At 42.1% G+C, this 22,933-nt stretch overlaps 2 protein-coding genes across 4 annotated transcripts in view; both read left to right on the plus strand.

The window, feature by feature from the left end:
* The first annotated feature begins 809 nt into the window (after positions 1 to 809).
* On the plus strand, positions 810 to 12,349 carry sf3b2 (splicing factor 3b, subunit 2). 2 transcript variants are annotated; one of them, XM_043245319.1, is made up of 22 exons: positions 810 to 965; positions 1,650 to 1,693; positions 1,772 to 1,834; positions 1,925 to 2,086; positions 2,216 to 2,278; positions 2,953 to 3,082; positions 3,681 to 3,784; positions 3,861 to 3,969; positions 4,418 to 4,518; positions 4,628 to 4,816; positions 5,040 to 5,162; positions 5,245 to 5,325; positions 6,448 to 6,675; positions 7,127 to 7,276; positions 7,349 to 7,438; positions 7,540 to 7,647; positions 8,223 to 8,330; positions 8,754 to 8,896; positions 8,994 to 9,095; positions 10,307 to 10,406; positions 11,540 to 11,734; positions 12,149 to 12,349. In XM_043245319.1, the coding sequence occupies exons 1-22, from the start codon at positions 860 to 862 to the stop codon at positions 12,218 to 12,220; spliced, it is 2,571 nt and encodes an 856-aa protein (XP_043101254.1). In that variant the 5' UTR covers positions 810 to 859; the 3' UTR covers positions 12,221 to 12,349. The 2 variants fall into 2 exon arrangements, with proteins under 2 accessions (XP_043101254.1, XP_043101256.1); XM_043245321.1 differs by having other exon boundaries at positions 1,925 to 2,080.
* Positions 12,350 to 16,999: 4,650 nt separating this feature from the next.
* Positions 17,000 to 22,933, plus strand: part of LOC122348447 (phosphofurin acidic cluster sorting protein 1-like) — a 50,584-nt gene continuing 44,650 nt past the window's right edge. For both annotated transcript variants that reach the window (XM_043243890.1, XM_043243891.1), the window contains exon 1: positions 17,000 to 17,425. In XM_043243890.1, coding sequence (XP_043099825.1) covers positions 17,277 to 17,425 — 149 coding nt within the window. In that variant the 5' untranslated portion in view covers positions 17,000 to 17,276. The remainder of the gene's footprint in view (positions 17,426 to 22,933) is intronic.

Consider the following 22,933-nt stretch of genomic DNA (forward strand, 5'->3'; position numbering starts at 1 on the left):
GGACATTTATACATATGAAAAACCAATACAAATTTATTACAACTTTAAATACCAAAATTAAAACGGAAAATAAGACCGACTCAAACAAGCTAGCGATATTCGAGCACACGCAGAACTTTGACGTAGGCTATTTCTTTTTTTTCACGACCCTAATATTTTTTCTTTTTCATTTTTATAACCCAAATCTAACCTCCCAGAGCTTTATGGGAACCCAAAGGTTAGATATGTTTGTGATGTTAAGATATCACTGCTTCGTTGGACCCTGAATTAAAAAACTTTTGTCGCGGTTTTAAGTAGGCCATTAAACACACACACACACACACACACACGCTGACGTCCTTTTCCCTTTTTCCGACAAGTATACAAAAATATACAACCCTGGTAACAAGAAAATCACAAAACAAAAATAAATAGAGAACACAAAATTAAAAAAACTGAAGAAAAAAACATGAAAAAATATACTAGGGGTAATATAAACTTTTGTAGTTTATTTTTACAACCAGTTGCAGAACATACTGTACATTATAGGACATTATAGGAACAAACACTGTACATACTGTTATATCTTAATTTAAGGCTTTAACGTTGCAGGAAGTAGAAAATGTATCCAAGTAATACTTCCGATCTTTAAAGATATAGGAAACATGAAGACGAAGATTTGCACGCGTGTATGAAATAAGTAGATTTATTAGAAAACATGTATCCTTTAGATTCATCAACACGACCAAAGCCAAACAAATAAGATCGCTCGTTATTGGCACGCGGCCGTCGACGTAACGAACGACAAGCCCCATGAGGAAGTGCGTGGCGTTCCCGTGATCCCTTGCGCCTGAACGCGTTTGATCCGCGGAGCTTCATCATGGCTAGCGACGGGCCGCCGGGCGCTGACTCCAGCGCAGATCTTAACACATGGACCCACGGCGAGCTGCAGGCCAAACTGGCCGAGTTTGGAGCACCTAACATGGGTGAGACGGGCGGGTTTGCGCGCGAGTTCTGCGAACGAATTTGGGTTCGGGTTTTTTCCCTCGCTAGCTAGCGTTAGCCGCTTAGCCTGTTATGTCCCCGTGTGCCGCTCGGGCCTTTACTGCGCTAAACTTCGCGCTAAAGTGCGTGAATATACCTTATGGGAAAATGTATTTACGTAACTTAATTAGTGCGATTGAGTTACGCGTGCGAGTAACATAAGCTAAGAGTAAACGAAGTGTTGAATGTTTGTGTGTTGTAACGCTCAAAAACTGATTTAAATACTGCACTTTTACTCACCCACCACACATCATACTCATTTTAAACTAGGTTTAGTTCAGTCTGGTGTTAACCCTGGACCACAAAACCGGCCTTAAGTGTTATTTATTATCTATTTTATGCTAAAAACCGAATAAGCAAGCTTCTCGTCTATTTGTTATGATAGTGCAATATTTGGCTGATATATACCTGCTGCAAAATCTGAAATCTAAGGTTGCAAAAAATAAATAAAGCACCTTTAAAGTTGTTCACATGAAGTTTTTAGAATGCATATTACTAATCAATAAAGTAGTTTTGATATATGATTACTTACAGTAGGAATTTTACGAAATATCTTCATGATTTTTGCCATAAATGGTAAAACCGCATACTGCTGTATCTTTAATTATGAGTTTTCTGTTCTTCAGGTCCCAGAGAGGAGCTCATAGACAGACTGAAATCGTACGCACAGGTAACTCACGCAGGCTTTTAAACTCGTGACATGCGTCTCTTTGGCTTTTACTGAGCACGTCTTCAATCTCTTCTGCAGTCTGGGATGCTCTTAACTAAGCCGAACGTGCAAGGAGGAGAAGACAAGGTCATGACCACTACGGTACGGCCACCTTTTGTTTTTGATTGTTTCAATTAGTTGTGAGCGTCTCTGCCGCGTCCTCTGAGCGTGTTGTGTGTGTGTGTGTCTCAGATGCCGGGTCTGCCGCCCATGCCTCCGATGCCCTCTATGCCCCTTCCGCCGGGCATGAACATGATGCAGGCCATGAACATGATGGGCGGTCCTCCACCCATCCACATGGGCCTGGAGCCGCCCGGCATGATGCAGCACGACGACAGAGCGCCGCAGGTGAGGGTGAGACGGACACGATCGCTCTTCACAATAATAAGACGCATTCGTTACATTTATAACTACAGAGCAGTTTGTGTCGAGCACAGTTAGGAGTGTATGAAGGTGTTGTTTAAAGTGTGTGTGTGTGTTCAGGGTGATTCACGTGGGATGGATGAGCAGATGAAGGAGCAGGAGCTCCTAGAGCAGCAGAAACGGGTGAGAAAATACTTGTCGTATTGCACGAGCAGTTTCAACTATGATCGTGATTTTAATTCATGCACTACCGTTCAAACCTCAGTGTGATTATTTATACAAAATTATTTGATTAATAGCAATAAAAAAAGCACGCATTAAATGGATCAAAAGTCAGTTGAGGCTTGTATAATATTAATTTCTATTCGTCAAAAAATCCTAATAAATGGATCACAATTTTTACAAAACTATTGAACTGATCGTAAATATATTAATATTAATATTAGCATAATATATTAAATATATTCTGATACAGTATCAGATATGATCCTAATATACTGATCGTGTCCCACTGAAGACTGGAGTAATGAAGCTAAAATTGTTTGCATCACAGTAATTGTTTTAAAATGTACATGGGAAATAGTTATATATATATATATATATATATATATATATATATATATATATATAAATGTTTCTATCAAATAAATGTTGAGCATAAGAGGTACAAGTAACAAATCTTACAGATCTTTGAAACTATTCCAGATGTTTTGGTGTGTGTTGTCTGTGATGTTAAGTTTAAAACCTATACCTCACGCACTGAGATGCCGAGTCCTCCTGGTGACGGGAAGAAATGTAATACGGACAGGCGAGTTGCACTTCGGCCGTTCCAGTGAGTGTTTGTGTCTGTCTCTCAGGCCGCGGTGCTCCTGGAACACGAGAGGCAGCAGGAACTCGCTAAAATCCAGCAGGGAGCGCCGCCAGGCACCAGAGGACCCGAGCTGGGACCCCGACCCAACCTCCTGCCCCCCATCCCACCTCTCAGAGGTCAGCATCGGAGAATACGTCATAGCACTTCTATAACGAACTCAGAATGAGCGGTACTTCAGCGGCATCTGTTAATATTAGTTGAGGCTGATTTACTAATGCTCCATCAGAGTGGTTTATTAACGTTAATTCACCGTGAAGTAGCAATGAATGATCGTGTTTTTATTAGCCAGCATTAACAAAGATGAACACGCACTGTAACGCATCCTTCGTTGTCCGTTAATGCTAACAAATGGCTCCTTCGTTGTAAAGTGTTACAGAGTTTATAAAGACAAGCCACTGGAGGCAAGCACCATTTTTCTAGCGCCGGTTGATTTTGAGGTTATGGACGCATTTGGCTTTTCGTAACTCGTTTCAGTGAACGTAGATTTTAATTACGGCACATGTTTTTAAAGGTGGTTTTCTCAAAATGAATGATCGGGTTTATTTTCTGGTAAACATGTAAAAATGTAACGCTAAAAACAAGTTTGCAGTGTATTCCATCAACATAGGGTGTAAGTTAATAACTTTGTATTTATTCATTTTATTTTGTTTACTTTTTTTGCCTGTAGCCTGTTTCTGATAAGTGATTTTTTTTTTACTTTCTGTCCTCCTGTAGTTGGTCCTCAGAGTGGCCCCGTCCCTCCAGGTATGTCCCTGCTGCCCCCGTCTGTCAGTCAACGGCAGAAAGTCCCGGCCCCTCCGGGAGAAGACTCCAGAGAGGTGCGAGACCCCGAAAGCCTCAGTGCGCGGCCGATTTTGACGTAAACCCGATCGCTGATCTCTCGATTTTGTTCAGTCGTGGCAGGGTGAAGATGTTGGCATCGGGCCGAAGATTCCTCAGGCTCTGGAGAAGATCCTGCAGCTGAAGGAAATGAGGCAGGAGCAGCTCAGCGTCGCCCCTACAGGTCATTACCAGCTCCGGCTGCCAACCCGCACGGGTTTATTTCATGCTCGAACGCCGCATTAATGTCGCTAATGATCGTAGTTATGAGTCGAGAGCACTTGAGCGCGGTGTAATTATCAGAAGGAGAAACGCTATTTTGAGGCAGTTTGTAAACAGTGAGGAATGAATGAGATCAGGGAAAATTGTCTTGAAGTGTGTGCATGTATATGTGTATATATATATGTATATATATATATGTGTGTATATATGTATATATGTATATATGTATATATATATATATATATATATATATATATATATATATATATATATATATATATATACACACACACATTCTAGATACATTTTGTCATTTTATCTGGTTAATCTGAATATGCTGCAATCTTTTCATAGCAGAAGAGTGCTTTAAAGAGCGTAGAAAATATTTCTGTTGCTGGTTTTATCTGCAGAGGAAGATGACGACGACGAGTCCGGCGACATGGATCTGAATAGTTCCTCTGCCCGCGGATACTCGGATGACGACGATGAAAGTGGTCTTTCTAAAAAAGATGTAGGTTTCCTTACGTGTGTGTATATTTTTAGCAGCGTCTGCGAAGCTCTGTCTGATCGAACCTGCTGTCCTGCAAGCTCTGACTGAATTCCTCCTCGTTTACCTGCAGAAAAACCGGAAGCGCCGGAACAGGAAGAAGAAGAACAAAAAGAAGAGGCAGCAGCAGGAGGAGGAGGAGAAAAAGAAAGAGGAGAGCCGCGACAAGGAGCCCGAGGTGGAGATCGAATACGTGACGGAGGAGCCTGCGATCTACGACCCGAACTACATCATCTTCAAGAGGATCTTCGAGGCGTTCAAGGTCAGAAAGTGCTAGATCTGGTGATGTTTTGAGTCTGGTCCTGTAGCTTTCAGAGAGCAGAACTACCTGAACTCCACGCAGAACCTTGTCTGATATGAGGAAGCATAAATAATGAAGCGTGTTTGGTTTCGGACTTCATAATTCATACTCGTCCATCACAGTTTGACACCCGTCCCGCTTCATTCACCTGTTTTTAAAGACCGAAAATAACTTTCTACCACAGCTGACAGATGATGTGAAAAAGGAGAAGGAAAAGGAGCCGGAGAAGCCCGAAAAGCCAGAAATCCTGTCGTTTAAGAAGAAAGGGTTCGAGCTGGAGAAGAAGGACAGCGACGACAGCGATGAGGTGAGCTGAAGAGCGCTTCCGGATCTCGTGCTTCAGCTTGGAGGCGTTTCTGTCTGACCCCCGTCTGTTTCCTGTTTGACAGGAAACCAAGAAGGACATGCCCAAGTTGTCTAAAAAGAAACTGAGGAGGATGAACCGGCTGACGGTGGCAGAGCTCAAACAGGTGACAAAATGTGCCTTTTCTCTTTCTCTTCTCTTCATTTTTATCAAAATTACCAGAGTTTGTACCTTTTTTTTTTAAGGTTAAAATCTATATTAAAGGAAAAATTGGTTCATTAAAAAAATAAATTATTCTAAATGTGCTTAAAGGAATAGTCAAGTGAAGATTGTGGGTCTTTCTTCATGGAAACGCGTTTGGAGGCATTTAGCATTTTTGGTGATGTTTAGCATGACATCACTGTCTGGCCGGCGGATGCTCTGCAGTGAATGGGTGCCGTCAAAATGTCCAAACAACTCAATAAAAATGTAACTGCAATCCATACCACTCCGGTCCATCAGTTGATGTTTTGTGAGATGAAAAGCTGCACGTTTGTAAGAAAACAAATCCATTAATCCATTTTTTTTTTTTTTTTTAAATTGCAATCGTTTGCTTCCATCGAGTCTATAACATTGTCTGACATCATAATAGCCAGGAGAGCCATCAAATAATAACACCATTTACAAGACAAGCTAGCTCTATACAGAGATGTGGCTCGTTTTTGGCATGAGAGGGAAACGGTTACAATGCATCATGCACTTATTACAGCCATTAGTTTATTTTAAAGTTAAAATATCAAACGTGGGTATTTTTTCTTTATCTGATGTGCAGTGGTGTGGATTATTGATGGTTTTTATCAGCCGTTTAGACTCGTTCCGACGGCACCCATTCACTGCAGAGCATCCAGCACCGTATCCACTTGATGCAACCTACGTTTCTCCAGTTTTCTTCTGAAGAAATTGCTTTAAAGTGCATCATCACCAAATTTGGGGTGATCTAATAAGTTTAATATGAAATGCATAACAATGAGCGGTCTTGGTCACACTTTATGTTAAGTGGGATTATCTGCTGTGTACTTGATTGTACTTATTTTGTTCAGGTTGTACAGCTTTCGAAGATACGGGTAAGTTAGGGACAGGTTTGGTGGTATGAGTAGGTTTAAGGATGAGTTAAGGTGTAATAGACGGGTCAATTGCGCAACGTTTTAAAAATAAGAACAACGTAAAAACATGCAAAGTGCACAAAATGCAAGTAAATGCGTAGTTGATATAACCGCTGTTAAGTAACGTTTGCGCTCCCGTCTGTCAGCTTGTGGCGCGTCCCGACGTGGTGGAGATGCACGACGTGACGGCGCAGGAGCCCAAGCTGCTGGTCCACCTGAAGGCCACCAGGAACACGGTGCCCGTGCCGCGCCACTGGTGCTTCAAGAGGAAGTACCTGCAGGGCAAGAGAGGCATCGAGAAACCTCCGTTTGAGCTGCCCGAGTTCATCAAGAGAACCGGCATCCAGGAGATGAGAGAGGCCCTGCAGGAGAAGGTACAGTGTCACGTCAGAGTATATATTGAGCTGTTTGTCGACTGCAAGAAGGCCTACACGCTTTCTTTATTATGCTGTTATTTTATGATTACGCTTTCAGTGGCGTAAAAGGATCTTAAAATGGCCGTGTCGCTTATCGCAGTTATTTACGGAGAAATATCGCCCTGCAAAGTTATCGTGACGGGCCTAAAAACAAGCTTGCGTGACTTTTCCTCCTTTAGATATGGTTTAAAAAAAAAAAAGTGCGTGCAGACGTTAATAAAATCTGTAAACATGACACAGGAGCTGGTGAGGATTCTGCCGTGTGATCTTTTCCGTGCTTCAGCGCTCGTGTTTTCACAAGAGACCCGCGCTCGACTGAAGTTTCTAATACTGCGAATGCGGTCAATTTAAACATTAACGCTCCGGGCCGATTCTTTTCCCGGCGCTGACGTCTCCGTGCCCCCCGTAGGAAGACGCCAAAACCATGAAGACCAAGATGAGAGAGAAGGTTCGGCCCAAGATGGGGAAGATCGACATCGACTACCAGAAGCTGCACGACGCCTTCTTCAAGTGGCAGATCAAGCCCAAGCTCACGATACACGGGGACCTGTATTACGAGGTGCGTTCGAGTCGCCCAATGTTTGAGATGACGCTTCCCGGAGCGTGAGTAACCCCCGTCTGGTGTTTGCAGGGCAAGGAGTTCGAGACGCGGCTGAAAGAGAAGAAACCAGGCGATCTGTCCGGGGAGCTGCGTATCGCTCTGGGGATGCCCACGGGACCCGTGAGTGCTCGAGTCAGAGCAGCTGTCGCTGAAAGAGCGGGAGAGCCGTTCGGGCACCTGCGTGATTAGTTGCGCTTTAAAATGCGTTTTTGTCTCCGCAGAACTCTCATAAAGTTCCTCCGCCGTGGCTGATTGCCATGCAGAGATACGGACCTCCTCCCTCGTATCCCAACCTGAAGATCCCGGGCCTCAACGCCCCCATCCCCGAGGTCAGACACGCACACAGATCATTGGAAAACTAACTTTTCATACACGTTTGCGTACAGTTTTATTATAGATTGCTTGCTTTTGTGTGTGTGGAAATAATTTTTCTTTTCTCACTTTATTAAACATAGCCATCGGCAGTATTTGCCCACTGATTAGTCCGAAAACGTTTCGTTTTATTTTATCATTTGCATTATTTTGCCTCCACAAACGTTGTTTAAATGATGATTTTAATCTAAAAAGGATGCTTTTTCTGATGGAGAGAGAGAGAGATATAAATGGACGGAGGTTTTTAGGTTCTGAAATAGCATGCATTTATTTTTTTATAGCAATTTTTAGAAAGTAAATGCATTCAAATACTTTATATTGCGTATTTAGTTTATTTGTGATCTCTACCATTTCAAGGTTTTTTGTTAAATTGCCAAACGGTGTAGTTTGTTTTTCTGTAGTTATGCATTGAGTGACGTGTGACGCATCAGTCTCAGTTAGTAGACCTGACTCGAACAAGAAACGATTCTCTCGTTGGTGTAGAGGTCGTGGAAAGCAGTGCTGTGTTAAGTGAGGCGTCTCTGTGTTTCAGGGCTGTTCGTTCGGGTATCATGCGGGCGGTTGGGGTAAGCCTCCTGTGGACGAGACGGGCAGACCTCTGTACGGAGACGTGTTTGGGACCAACGCCATAGACTTCCATGTGAGTGAACTACAGATCACGTCCCGAATATGTGCTTTATTGCTGTCCAGTGCGGTGTGATTGGGCGAATACCTTGTTTAAAGAAAATCTTACACCCTTTTACCATAATGTGATCAAATCCAGTACAAATAAGGCATTTCCTGCATCCAGAGACACAAATACCGTTCATCATGACTTTTTTTGTTGTTTCATCACCTCATAACTTTTATAAAGAGTATCTCTTGGGTTTTAAAACTCTAGTCTTCAACTTTAGGGATCTTATCTATGCACTAACGGCTTGTAAGACTCCATAGAGACAGGAAAACTTCAAATTGCATTACATGACCTCTTTAGGTTTTCATTGTGAGTCATCAAACTGAACATTTCCTGTATATATTACACGCAGAGGTTGATTCAGTTGTTTGTTGCGTCTGACGTTGACAGGCCAAAGCAGAGGAGGAGGAAGTAGACCGAACCCCGTGGGGCGAGCTGGAGGCGTCTGACGAAGAGTCGTCTGAGGAAGAGGAGGAGGAGGAGAGCGACGAGGAGAAGCCGGATGAAACGGGTTTCTTCACACCTGCAGACAGGTGCGCTTCGTCTCCGTGTGTGTGTGTGTGTGTGTGTGTGTGTGTGTGATTGAGTCTCGAGGGCTCACTGATCCTCTCTCTCTGGGTGTTTTGACAGCGGGTTGATCACTCCGGGCGGCTTCTCCTCTGTTCCCGCCGGCATGGAGACTCCAGAGCTGATCGAGCTCAGGAAGAAGAAGATCGAAGAGGCCATGGATGGGTGAGTTTCTGTTGACTTGAAATCAGCTGCTCGTGAAATTAATTAAACTTGTAGACAATGTGAAAGTTTGCATATACATTTTTTTTTTAAAAATCATATTTAATACATCAGGCCTGAAAAATATAAATACATATATTTGATGTGTAGATTTATCATATACGTGCATGTTTTTGTATTTATACACATTTTTAGCAACATTAAATATCAAATATAGTAATATATCATTTTAAATGTGTATATATTAATTTAAAAATATATACATTTAAAAATATATATAAATAAAAAATATATATTTAAAAAAAAAAAAAAAAATATATATATATATATATATATATATATATATATATATATATATATATATATATATATATATATATATATATATATATATATATATATATATATATATATATATTATTGTATAAATAATTAGCAAGAAATGTGGTGCAGATGCTGGTATTTTCATGGCCAAAAGTTACATGTCTACATTATCTCAATATCTTTATAGCAGTTTGTGATTACTGACACATTGGTATAAATATCAGTGGTCACGAATGATTTGTCTTAAGGTGACGTTGCTGCTTAGTTTTATAAACACAGCTGTGGTTTCAAAACATATGCAATGCGGTACAATGATGATCAGGAGATGAAAAACTAATAAATGTTCCTCAAATGCCTGAAGTTCATACTTGCTGTGGGGAAAAAAACATTAATTCAGTCCAGTAAGTGTTCATCTTGAAATATTACTAACAATATTAAATCTGTGAAGATTTGACGTTGCGTGAGAGCCGAAGATGAACAGTTTTGCATTTATATTAAAAGCGCTTTTACTCGATTGGCTCAACCACTGAAGGCATGTTGAAGATTGTGTGGAGCAGGTTCTGCAGAGAACCTCTGATCACGCCGACCGTTTAAAGACTTTAATTCATCAATCAGGTGAGAGAGAGCGGGCTTTATAGGGTAATTAGTCCAGCAGTGTGCTGTGATTCATCTTTATACTCTCTGAGAGCTCTGACGGACCCCATACGTCTGCTGTGGAGCAGGTCATGTGACACGAGAACCAGTGACATTTCTTCCTAACGTGTGACAGCGCTCAGGATTGTGGGCTGGTCGCCATCAGCTTCTAGGTTTGAGCTATCAGCGGCGTCTCCTGGAGAGGAGAGCGTCTGATTAAACGGCCGCTTATGTAAGTCTTGTGTGTGTGTTTTCAGAAACGAGACGCCTCAGCTGTTCACGGTGCTGCCGGAGAGGAGGACGGGGCCAGTCGGGGCCGCTATGATGGCGTCCACACACATCTACGACATGACTGGGGTACGGCTGTGCTTTGAGATGTTGGTGCAGGGCCTAAATGCACGCTTTTTTTAATTTGAATAAGTCGAGTGGCTTTTTGAGAGGTTTCTCCTGGACCTGGCGCTACAGGAAGTCACACACAATACAAAAAAGGACAGTGTCTTAGCCACATAAAGTGCAAAGTGTGCAGACTAGTGCAAACAGCAAGGAAGTAGAGTGCAAACAGTGCAAAGAACACAAGATACAAGACACCGATAAATACGAAGTGCATTAAAATTACAAATCTGAGCTGATTAAAATGATGCACTTGTGCATTAGGGACGTGTTTAATAAACCAATATCGTTTTGGTCCACTTTTAGCTTGCGTCCTCTAATAATCTCAATAAACGGTTACTTCTGATTGGAAATTTTTTTTAATAAATATGTGCACTATTGCATTTATTCACTTAACCTGCGGGAGAGTCCTCATTATTTGATGAATATTTGAATAAACCTGCCTTAAAAAAAATTGACAGCCAACATTTTGAATTTTTATAGAAATAAGGAATTCGAATAGAAACTTAATCATCATTAAAAAGTAGATAAAAGCTGCTTTAAATGCAAAATTTATTTTCAATATGATTTTAATGTTTTTTTTTTTTTTTTTTTTTTTTTTGAGGGTTGATTTAAAAATAAATAACATGGATAGCAAATTAATTTGGAGTTTAATACAACCCTTAATGTTGTAGCAGTGTACTTCCATGCTTCCTTGCAAGTTTTTCTCTTAATATACTATACATCTAAACAAACTGATATCAAATCAGACTTTATTCATCATCTTCCCTTTAATACATTCAAATATAAAACCAGACGCACTAATAATCGTGAGGTAAACCAGTGCACAGGTGCTTTATAGTGATTGTTTGTCCTCTCAGCCAGACGGAGTCGTCTGTGTCTGGATGCTTTCAGTGATCGATGGCAGATAACCTCTCAGCCATCTCCTGCAGCTCTCCAGCCACACGCCGCTTATTTGCATTTAAAATGACAGAGAGAGAGAAACGAGCAGCAGCCGGGAGGAAATGTCAGCTATATAGTGTTTCTATCACTGTGTGTGTGTTTACCTGCTGCCTCCGCTCTGATCGTCCTCTCTGGTGTGTGTGTGTGTGTGTGTGTAGACGGTGACGAGCCGCAAGGTGGGGGTCGTGGCGCTGAGCGGAGACTCTCAGGGGGTGGAGGTGGCTCTGGCGCCCGAGGAGCTGGAGCTCGACCCCATGGCCATGACGCAGAAGTACGAGGAGCACGTCCGAGAGCAGCAGGTGGAGAAAGAGGACTTCAGCGACATGGTGGCCGAGCACGCCGCCAAACAGAAGGTGAGATCAGACGCAGCGGCCAATCAGAAACCTTGTGTGTGTGTAAACACATGGTACGTGAACTTATTTTAAATGCAATTAGTCATTTGACCACTAATTTATACGTTACATGTTTACACACATTTGTTTTTAGCTTATATAAACAATTTCTGTTTTATAATAGTTGCACGTAAATAATCAGGCGCTATATATTTTTAATGAAAGTGCATCACTGCATCTTATAATTAGCATTTATTGTCTTAACAGGCAATTTTTCTAGCTCACTTTTGATTTTGAGGTAAAAATGTCCTACACGGTTTTGAAATGCTTCGCAAAAGATAAATAAAAACCCCACCTTTTTTAATGTCTGCAATAACATGATGCACAAAAACGCAGCGGTTTTCCTGAAATCGTCTTCTTCTGTCTTCCTCGCAGCAAAAGAAGCGCAAGGCTCAGCCGCAGGACACGCGCTCCGGAGCCAAGAAGTACAAAGAGTTCAAGTTCTAGTCCTCCTCATCCCTCGTATCTCTCTCTTTTTAACTGCTGTAGAAGCGCCCTTGTGTTTGTGCGTCGCGGTGAGCGGCGCTTTTCATTTATGCTCGATGTTTTTGTAAATAAAATACCAGTCAACGACGAGCCGACGTGAGCGTTTGATTTCTTTTTAATGTCACTTTTTAACATTTCTACGCCTGCGCTTGAGGTTCGGTGCCGGTCCTGCTGTGATTGGCTCAGGCCAGCAGGGGGCGAGGCAGAGCCTCTCCAGGAAGTCTGACCGTATCACCTGATGTCTGGGATTTGTTTTGACCTACATAACACTTTCACTAGCACTTGACCTCAGTCTCAGACAGTAACGCGCTCGCTTCCCGTCAGACAGCGGCTTCGTTTTAAAGGCTTGAATATCATCTCAGGTCTCCGTTTCTGCTGAAGAGCGAGGTTTATTCGGGAGGATGAGGCCTTATTTTTGACACAGAAGAACAAAAGAGGGAAAAAAAGGCAAAATTGAGATGCTTAGGCCTGGTTGCACAGACAGGGTTTAGCCTAAACCGGGATTAGGCCGTAGTTCAGTTAGGACTTTTAAGTAATTTGTATAAACATGTTTAGAAAAAAGATGGCATGCTTCTTGAGACAAAACAAAGGCACTGGTATGTTTTTAAGATCGGTCGGCGTGAGCCTCGGTTAAAAGCATTTAGTCTAGGACTAGGATTGAGCCTCGTCTGTGAAACGATCAATACGTGACTTAAAATGGGAAATTTAGTTAAAAAATAAATAAATACGCTAAAGGTCAGTTAAGAGAAATTCTCAATTTTCGAAAAAAAAATTGAAGTCAGGTGTGGCATAAAAAGTAGAAATTCAAATACAAGAAAAATTTACATTTAAATAAAAATTGATAATGACACTCAAGACAAAAAATGTGAAATTATGGGAATTAAAAAAGTTACGGTAATAAGTCAATATAAAAACTAGAAATTCTCACACAAAAAAAAAAACTTAAGTGGAAATTGAGTTTTTGAAATTTGAGTTAGGCCTATTGCATAAACAAAATTATGACTCATAATGTCATCTTTTATCTTGTTTTACTGTCATAACTTTATCCTAAAATCAGATTTTTTTTTTTTTTTTTTTTGGCATCAGATTTTGATTTATCTCATAATTACGTCAATGTCAGTAATGCAAGTAGCGTTTTTGACGCGTTATGTCTATTTCAGAATTCTGATTTAGCAAAGCGTGTCTTCCATAGTTTTTCCCGCTTCCGTAGGCGTGACACAAAAGTTTGCGTCTCTTCCACTGCGTTCCTCGCCTTTCTCCTCCGCATGACTAAACCGAGACGCGGCGCTTTCAAAGCCAGATTGTAATGACTAAGAGCTAATTAGCGCTTTGATTTGAAGACCCACGGGCGTGGGCGCTCACCTTCCGCTTCCATCGCACAACACCGTCAGCGTCCCCGGGCTGTGCTCGTAAAGAGATGATCTCTCACACACACACACACACACACACACACAGAGGAGAAGCCCAGCCGTGTCACGCGTCGGTCATATCTCTCCCTCAGACGGCCGGAAGGTGAACCGGCTGATAAATATAGATCCTCCGTGGGGTTCCCATTCACTTCTGTTAAACGTGTGAGCAAACAGAAGACGCTTTCACCTTTCTAATCCCAGGGGTCGTTTCTGAGTGACCCCTCAGCGCTGCATGTATCAGGACAGGACCGGATCACCGTCATATAATCCAGGCTCGTTATAATGTGGCCGATCACATGACCAGCTCAACTCTTAAGTTGATGATGTCCTAAGATGACCTGAAGTGTCTGATGTGATTTATTGTGTTTTTTGTAAATACTGTTATTAGCTGAGATATTTGATAGCAGTGGTGTCAAATAAATAACACTCAAACTAACAAAATAACACTCAAACTTACTGAAAGAATGTTTTATATCTAAACACATAACATAAAATATGTTGAGACCGCCAGTGCCGGTGTTGCTGTGTTTGATCAGCACCGTTCTGGCTGTGAAACCCTCCTGAAACTCAAGTTTGACCCACATCGAAAAGCATCAATAATGAATGAATTCTTAATGACGGTTCAGCGGCTCTGAATGTGTTTTATCTGAAGTGCTTTATGGTGGAGAAACACAATTTGTGCAACGAAAACGCAGAAGAATGCATCTTCAGGAAATCTTTGGTTGATTTCAGTCCGTTTTTCTATTGTATAAATTGTGTTTTCTGTCTGTGGGTTCTGGTATTTTGGTGAATTTCTTACAGCTACAATTTTAGTTGTATGTTTATATCATAATAAATCTTCATTGTTACTCGTACAACCAATATGATCACACTTTACACACCTTTCGCCACCTTAACGTTTGAGTGCCTGAATGACCCTAGTAGCTAGGTTGTCCGGGGCTATATGCTCCTGGTAGGGTCTCCCAAGGCAAAAGAGTCGCCCGGTACAGCGCAGCCGGGGCCCCGCCATGGAGCCAGGCCTGGTATGCGAGAGCTTGGTGGCCGGGTCTCGCCCCACAGGATCTAGCCAGGCTCAGCCCGAAACAGCGGCGTGGGGCCATCCTCCCGTGGGCCCACCACCTGCAGAAGGGACCGTAAGGGGCCGGTGCATTGTGGTTTGGGCGGCAGTCGAAGGTGGTGACCTCGGCAACCCAACCTCTGGACACAGAATCTGGTTTTAGGGACATGGAACGTCACCTCTCTGGGGGGGGGGGTGGGAGCCTGAGTTGTTGCGGGAGGTAGAGAGATACCCGGCTAGAGATAGTCGGGCTCACCTCTACGCACAGCTTGGGCTCTGGAACACATCTCCTCGAAAGGGGCTGGACTCTTCACTACTCTGGTGTTGCCCGCAGTGAGAGGCGGCTCATAGCCCCCCAGCTTAGCCGCCGTGTGTGGGAGTTTCCCCCGGTGGACGAGAGGGTCGCCTCCCTGCGACTCTGGGTTGGGGGGAGGACTCTACGGGCCGAATGGCAGTGTAGAGTACCCGGCCTTCTTGGAGTCCTTGGGAGGGGTGCTGGAAAGTGCTCCAACCGGGGACTCTATCGTCCTGCTGGGGGACTTCAACGCTCATGTTGGTGATGCTAGCGACACCTGGAGGAGCGTGATTGGGAGGAACACAACACCCCCACCCCACATTTGGCAGAGACCCCTGTTAGGGAGATCTTCAACTCCCGCCTCCGGCAGAACTTTGACCAGGTCCCAAGGGAGGCTGGAGACACTGAGTACAAGTGGACTATGTTCTATGTTCTATGTTATGGCCGTAAAGTCTCCAGTGCATGTCGTGGCGGCAACCCCCGAATCCGATGTTGGACACCCGAAGTAAGGGATGCCATCAAGCTGAAGAAGGAGTCCTATCGGGCCTGGTTGGCTCGTGGGACTCCTGAGGCAGCTGACAGGTACCGGGGGGCCAAGCGGACTGTTGCCCGGGTGGTTGTGCAGGCTCCCTGAAACCATGGAAAAGGACTATCGGACGACCTATAACAGGTTCTGGCAAACTGTCCGACGCCTCAGAAAAGGGAAGCAGTGCCCTGCCAACACCGTATACAGTGCTGGAGGGAACCTGCTAACCTCGACTGGGGATATTGTCGGGCAGTGGAAGGAATACTTTGAGGATCTCCTCAATCCCGTCAATGCGTCTTCCATTGAGGGAGCAGAGGCCTGGGACCTGGGAGGGGCCTCAACCATCACCCTGGCTGAGGTCACTGAGGTTGTTGAAAAGCTCCTTGGCACCAGGGTTGGACGAGATCCGCCTGGAGTACCTCAGGTCTCTGGATGTTGTGGGGCTGTCTTGGCTGAAACGCCTCTGCAGTTCTCGATTTACCAGTCAATCTTCGTTCCTACTCTCACCTATAATCATGAGCTTTGGGTCATGACCGAAAGGATGAGATCCCAGATACAAACGGCCGAAATGAGTTTCCTCCGTAGGGTGATATGGGTGAGGAGTTCAGTCACTCGGGAGGAGCTCGGAGTAGACTCGCTGCTCCTCCACATCGAGAGAGGCCAGCTGAGGTGGCTTGGGCATCTGTTCCGCATGCTTCCTGGACGTCTCCCAATGGAGGTGTTCCGGGCATGTCCCACCGGAAGAAGGCCCCCGGGGAAGACCTAGGACACGCTGGAGAGACTATGTCTCTCGGCTGGCCTGGGAGCGCCTTGGTATTCCCGGAAGTGTCTGGGGAGAGGGAAGTCTGGGCGTTAGACTGTTGCCCCTGCGACCCGGCCCCGGATAAGCGGTAGTAAATGGATGGATGGATTATGTGTGATTCATCTAAATATTAATGTGTAATATTTTGTGCAGATGACGACACAGGACCATGAAAGCACACAAAAACAGCTTCTTTCTGTTACACCCTAAAGCTTATACTTTGCACTTTTTTTTGCTGCTGTCTATTATTTGTTGTTGGTTCTTTATTTTGTTTTGACTCACCAGACAGAAATTAATTGTACAATGACTATTATATATATATATATATATATATATATATATATATATATATATATATATATATATATATATATATATAAAATTAAAATTTGAATATATATATATATATATATATATATATATATATATATATATATATATATATATATATATATATTATTTTTTTAAATATACATTTATGAAATTTAAGCTCGAATTTGACTTATAGCCTATAATATAATGCAAATATAATAATAATAAAAAGAGAGTTCTCTCTCTCTGTCTTTCTCTCTCTGTGTGCCCCCTCTCTCTCTCTCTCTCTCTCTCTCTCTCTCTCTCTCTCTCTCTCTCTGAAGGGTTGGTTGTGAGGGCTCGTCTTTCACAAGAGGCGTTGCTCTTCGGCCGCGGCGCTTCTCTGCAAGCAAAAAAGAAATTTCCGCTTCCTGCAACGATAAACAAGCAGCGCAAGTTGAGAAACATTCGCAGCGACTTTGACGGTGAACGGCGGGCTGAAGAGCAGCGGTGTACACCGAGCCTCGGTCCTCGTGGACGGATGATCGCGCTGCAGTAGAGGGTCGGCGCTCCGGCAAGCAGCCGTTTTATTCGGGTTTTCCTTCATTGTTTTTTTTAAACATAAGGTTACTCCGGCATGTCGGAGCGGGGAGGGCTCCCGAGGACTGGAGGCGTACCGTCTCCGCAGCCCTCCAAACCGGTGGCGATCACCTCCAATCGGCCGGTGCACATGAACCTGTACGCCACCTGGGAAGTGGACCGATCGTCGCCGAGCTGCGTGCCGAGGTAAGGCGCCTGTCCGCCGGGGAGGGAAGCAGCGGTGCGCCGCCGGATAACGCTCGGGGTTTCATCCACGTAAAGAACAACAGACTGAGTTAAAGCTCGGGGGAACGCGATAGTGAACAGAGTCAGGTGTAATCCAAGAAATAAAATCAGCCCGGACAGATTTCAGCACGATATGCGTGTCGCGACGTGAACAATGATCGGTAAAACACGACGGTGCGGTAAAGACCAGAGCAACTTCTGCTGAACAAAGAGCTGCAGGTGAAATGTTCAGACACGCAGGGCTTCATGTTTTATATCGCAGCCTGTCAGTGGTCTGGAGTATTTGTCTGGAATGCTGGCACAAGATTTGTTGTTCTGCTTTTCTGGAAAATATCGGAATAAAGGATAGCGCTTTACCGATAATGCGTTTTTATGACCTGCACTGACACAGATGTTATTACGCTGCATTTATTTTTTATTGAACGGTTGTCTTGTTTTCTGATATAAATTTAGATGCATTATTTATAATGTGTTTTCTGGGGGGAAAAATATCAAAATTTGGTTAATTTTTAAAAGCAAAAATGAAAAAAAAAAAAAAAAAAAATTCGAAATCTAAGCAAGATTATTTTTCCCCAGTGGCATATATTTTTTATCTAGTTTTTGCAAAAAACAGCAGTGTATTAGCATTACCAGCAATAATAATAATAATTATTATTAGTTATTGTTGTTATTAGTAATAGTGTTATTTCCCCCAAATTATGCTATTTATCGCAGACCCGATATTGATACACTTGGTTATAATGTTAGGCAAATATTTCCCCTTGATGAATAAACAATTGTAGTATATCTTATTTGTGCATTGCATTCCTGGGAAATTGAGAATGGTCTAAAATAAATGCTTGAAATGCTATATTTTGGCCGATACATTGATGTAATTCTGGTTTAGTGTGTCAGGGCTTCATACACATTCATCGGTTTGGGTAACTGTCGAGCTTCATGTTTTGTATCTCAGCCCATCGGTGGTCTGGAATATTTGTCAGGAATGCTGGCACGGGAACCGCAGAGCTGCATGCTTTGTGCCGCAAGCTGTTGTTCTGGAAAATATCGGACTGACCGATTTACCGATATTGTTTTACCGATACCGCTTTTTTATGACCTGTATTGATACAAATGTTGTTATTAACTGCACTAGTAGTAGCAGCAATAATAATTATTATTTTAATAATTGTTGTTGGCATTAGTGGTAGGATTACCTTCCTCCCCAAATTGCGATATTTCATCTAAAATGAATGTTTTAAATAGTGGATTTTTGGGAATATATTGATTTAATGCTGTCAGGGTTTCGTGCATATTCTAAATCAGAAATGGAATGGAATTGGTTTGAGATGCTGGTAACCGTTGAGTTTCATGTTTTGTATTCCCATCGGATGGAAAACAATGAAATTTATTATATATCGGAGTATACCGATATACAAAATACTACCCCCAAAATATTCAATTTAACGGTAGACCCAACACTGACAAACTAACTGCTAAAGTGGAATTTAAATATCAGAAAAAATATCTCTTGCCTATTTACATTTATATCTTGTCTTATCTTGTCTGTAAGATTATATCGTTCATGCATTGCATTCCATCCTGGATATAGTAAGATACGCATGTCTGCGATGTTACTTTTTTGCGTGTGATACATCTTTATAAAAGCTGGTTTAGCGTATTGGTTTGCTACTTGTTTGGGTTGCTGCCATTGGTAATTGTAGAGTTTGAACTGTAGATTAATGTTACGTAAGAAATAGCAAATGGACTTTTTTGACCCGTCTTGAAGCATATATTTTATGTTTTTTTACTGTATTGTTATTCCTCCCCCAAACTGTTCTCTTATTGGTAGATTCAATATTAACAAGGGAATATAATGTTTTGGACTGTTGGCTGTTGTGAGTATATAAAATGTTGGTTAAGTAGGCCTAACTGGGATTCATACGTTGTATTACGGTGAACGTTCTTGTAAATATTGGCTTGGGATGCTGCCATGGTAACTGAGGAGCTTCATGCTTTGAATTCCAACCTGGTGGTCTGGAATATGTTGCAGTCGTGTGGTAGTCCAGGATGCGCCGCATGAGAATGTGTGGAGATTCATGCGTTGTGTTCTAAATTAGGAATGCTATGGAATTGGTTTGGGATGCTGCCATGGTAACCGGGGCTTCAGGCTTTGTATTCCAGCGTTGCGTTTGTGATCAGGTGAACATGTATGTGGCGATCTTTCTTCTGGAAAGCCAATACTCTCTTGTTTTCACTCGCAGTTAATATCGGCTACGGATACAGACGACGCAGACATGCGAAATGGCTGCCCATCGAAGCTAATTGGTTTATTTGTATTAAATGCGTATTGATGGAGCAATTGGGATAGATCTGGGTTACGCGGCGGGTGCTTGTGTTTTGCGTGGCATCACGCTGCTGGTATTGACAGGAAATGCTAAAAATACCCAACTATCGATCGGCTTGTTGATGTTTCGTGTTTGGCCGGAGCTGATGGCTGTATTCAAAATGTAATACATTAGGGAAAGAGCATAGTGCTCTCCTTACCCCTACTATCATCTTGCTCAGGACTAGTATTAAATATTAATGTGATCTTGTTTTATGTCTAATTCAGGTGGACAATAGCCCTGTAACTCACCCCGGCTACTTAATTAGAGCTAAAGATGGCACAGTGGGTGGCACAGGGCGCCCATGCGGCGCGTGTCTGATTTCTGAGGGTTTGTGAGCCTGTAAATGCGTGCATCTCTGAGCGAAAAGGAGGAGTAATGGGAATTGACGAGCATTAAAAGCGCAGTAACAGTTCTCGGTTCGGATTGGACGTAATGAAGTTAATGACTAACAGTTCAATAAGCAAGTCAACAATTCCCTGGGCTGCTTTTCCCCAAAAGCATCGTAAGCCTTAGCAGATTGTGGAAACCGCTGGCCACAATGGTCTCTAAAATCTCACTCAGGCTTCTGAAACTTTTGAATAATGCAGACTGATTCGTTGAGTCATTAGAAAGATTCAATAATCCAAGAGGTTAATTGCCCATTCATTTCACAATGATCAAATCTAACTACGACGCCCCTAACTAACTATTCATTTAAAATAAAACGACCTTCTCATAAGTAACTGATTGGTGGTTTTTACTACAGTGCAGCTGTTTGAAAGTCAACCCCATGCAAAGCTTTCTACTCCAGTTTCTTTTGTAATTTGAACCTGTTACGAATAAAATCCCGTTCAAACCAAAGATGATAACAATATTAGCGTGCGCACCAATGCGCGATAACACTGTGTTTATTATAAGATCTCTACAGTTTTTGTCACCTGCTGCTTTTGATGCGTGAGCTCCTTAATTGGCTGTCGGCTATCATCCATGTTATAACTGTCCACCTTGTTAAAAATGGGTCTTAAAGGGATAATTCACTCAAAAATGAAACCATATGTGACCCTGGGCCTGACGTAGCACGGAAACAGGATTACGTTGTTTGGGTCAAAATAATAGGTTTTATTCCAAAGATTATTAGGATATTAGGTATAGATCATGTTCTATGAAGATATTTTGTACATTGTCTGTGTGTGGGTGTGTATATATGTATATATATGTATATATGTATATCTCAAAACCTAATTTTTGATTAGTAATATACAATGCTAAGGACTTTATTTGGACTTTAAAGGCGATTTTTCTTAATATATTTTTTTTTTTTCACCTTCGGATTCAAGAGCTTAGAACAGTTGAGATACCTCTATCAAAAAAATCCATTCATCAACGGAAAGCTTTTTTATTCAGTATAAATTTCAAATAATTGACCCGTATGACATATATTATGAATTCCACGTATGATTTTCAATTATTGCTATATAAAGTTGTCTTTACAGCCTCTTCACTAGGCTTCAAATGCTTTCCTGGACTTTCAGTGGAAAGACAGAAATCTCTCAGGTTTCAATAAAAATATCTTCGAAAGATTATCCAAAGTCTTATTGGTTCGGAACCGCATGGCGGCAAATAAATGGTGCCCGATTTCATTTTCTAGGGCTAACTATCCCTTTAAGAACCGTTCTCCATTTCCCTCTTGAGCGGCTATAGCATGTGCGCTCTGATTAGTATCTGCATGTCGACGTTTTTGTTGTCATCTGTCTGATATTTGTTAAGATAAAATGCAAAAAAACCCCTCAGCGTCTTTTGGCAGCCGAATCATTGATCGGTGCCAAAGGCCAGCAGGAAAACAGACTGACACCTCATTCGACACAAACAACAACAACAACACCTTACAGTCCGCTTCAGCAGGCCATTATATTCACACTTCCCCATAAAACCTTCAATAATGGGATGTAACCAAACGGTTAGTAGCTTGGTCTTTGAAAAACGCAATCATTGACGTCATTGACACCGCGAAGCCATTGATTCTCACATACGTAGTAAACAAGGTCGATTCTGATTTCTGTTTGTTTTAATGTCAGTTTGTTCCTATAAAATAGCGTATGCACCGCTTTTCGGTTTTAAAAGTCTTCGGTTGGTATTCTTCATCTTTCGACTTGACTGTCGCTTTAATTCTGAATCATTTGCATTGGTTTGAGGCAGCATTACGGCGGCGTTTGGCACAGGCTGCGCTTGTTTCCTGTTCATCTGTTTCCCTCTGCAGTCTGAGGGCTGGCGATGTCACATCCTTTTGTTCGCGCCGCCACCGATTTCTGGAGTCACGCTTTGTTCACCTGATTTGATTGGCGAGCGCCGAAAGCGAGCGAATGGAGCCGGCGGTCTGAGAGACGGGGACGGAGGCAGATTTCACGCTGAAGATGTGAATTAGGGAGCGAGGGATGATGGGTCGAGGGCGGGGAGGTAATTGCTGCTGCCGCAAGATTCGGGGAGAGAGAAACAACGAAGTGCGCCGAACCCAATCAATACCGGCAGGCCGCCGCTCCAAAAACTATCTCTTGTGAGATCAGTCTGAAATTGAATTCACCTCCGTGTCTACAACGCCCCACAATGAGATGGAGGTTTCCAGTCCAAATAAATAGCTTTCTTTTTCCCTGGTGTTATTGTGAACAGTCCATCTGAGCCAATTATCCCAAACATTGGTTATTCTTACGGTGTTGAATGCTCACTTTTCATATTTTTTTGTAGTTTTTTAGATACATTTTTTTAAAAATAAAATTAAGCCCTTTTTTATTGAACATTCAGTTGTAACTGTATTTAGATTAATAAATTAATAGATTAATATTATTATTAAATATTATTATAACTGTGCATTTCATACAGCATCCTATAATTGTTTTAATGTATATACTATGATAGTATCAATTATTTTAAATGAGCTTTTGTTATATATTTAATATTTTTTGTGATGGTATTGTCCATTTTTATATATATATATATATATATATATATATATATATATATATATATATATATATATATATATATATATATATATATATAATAAATATATGCTCAATATGCGTTTATTTCATCATTTCTAATTTTAATCTAATGTCTAATAATAATAATA

This window comes from Puntigrus tetrazona, chromosome 7, assembly GCF_018831695.1.
Source record: "Puntigrus tetrazona isolate hp1 chromosome 7, ASM1883169v1, whole genome shotgun sequence".
In the NCBI taxonomy this organism is placed as follows: Eukaryota; Metazoa; Chordata; class Actinopteri; order Cypriniformes; family Cyprinidae; genus Puntigrus; species Puntigrus tetrazona.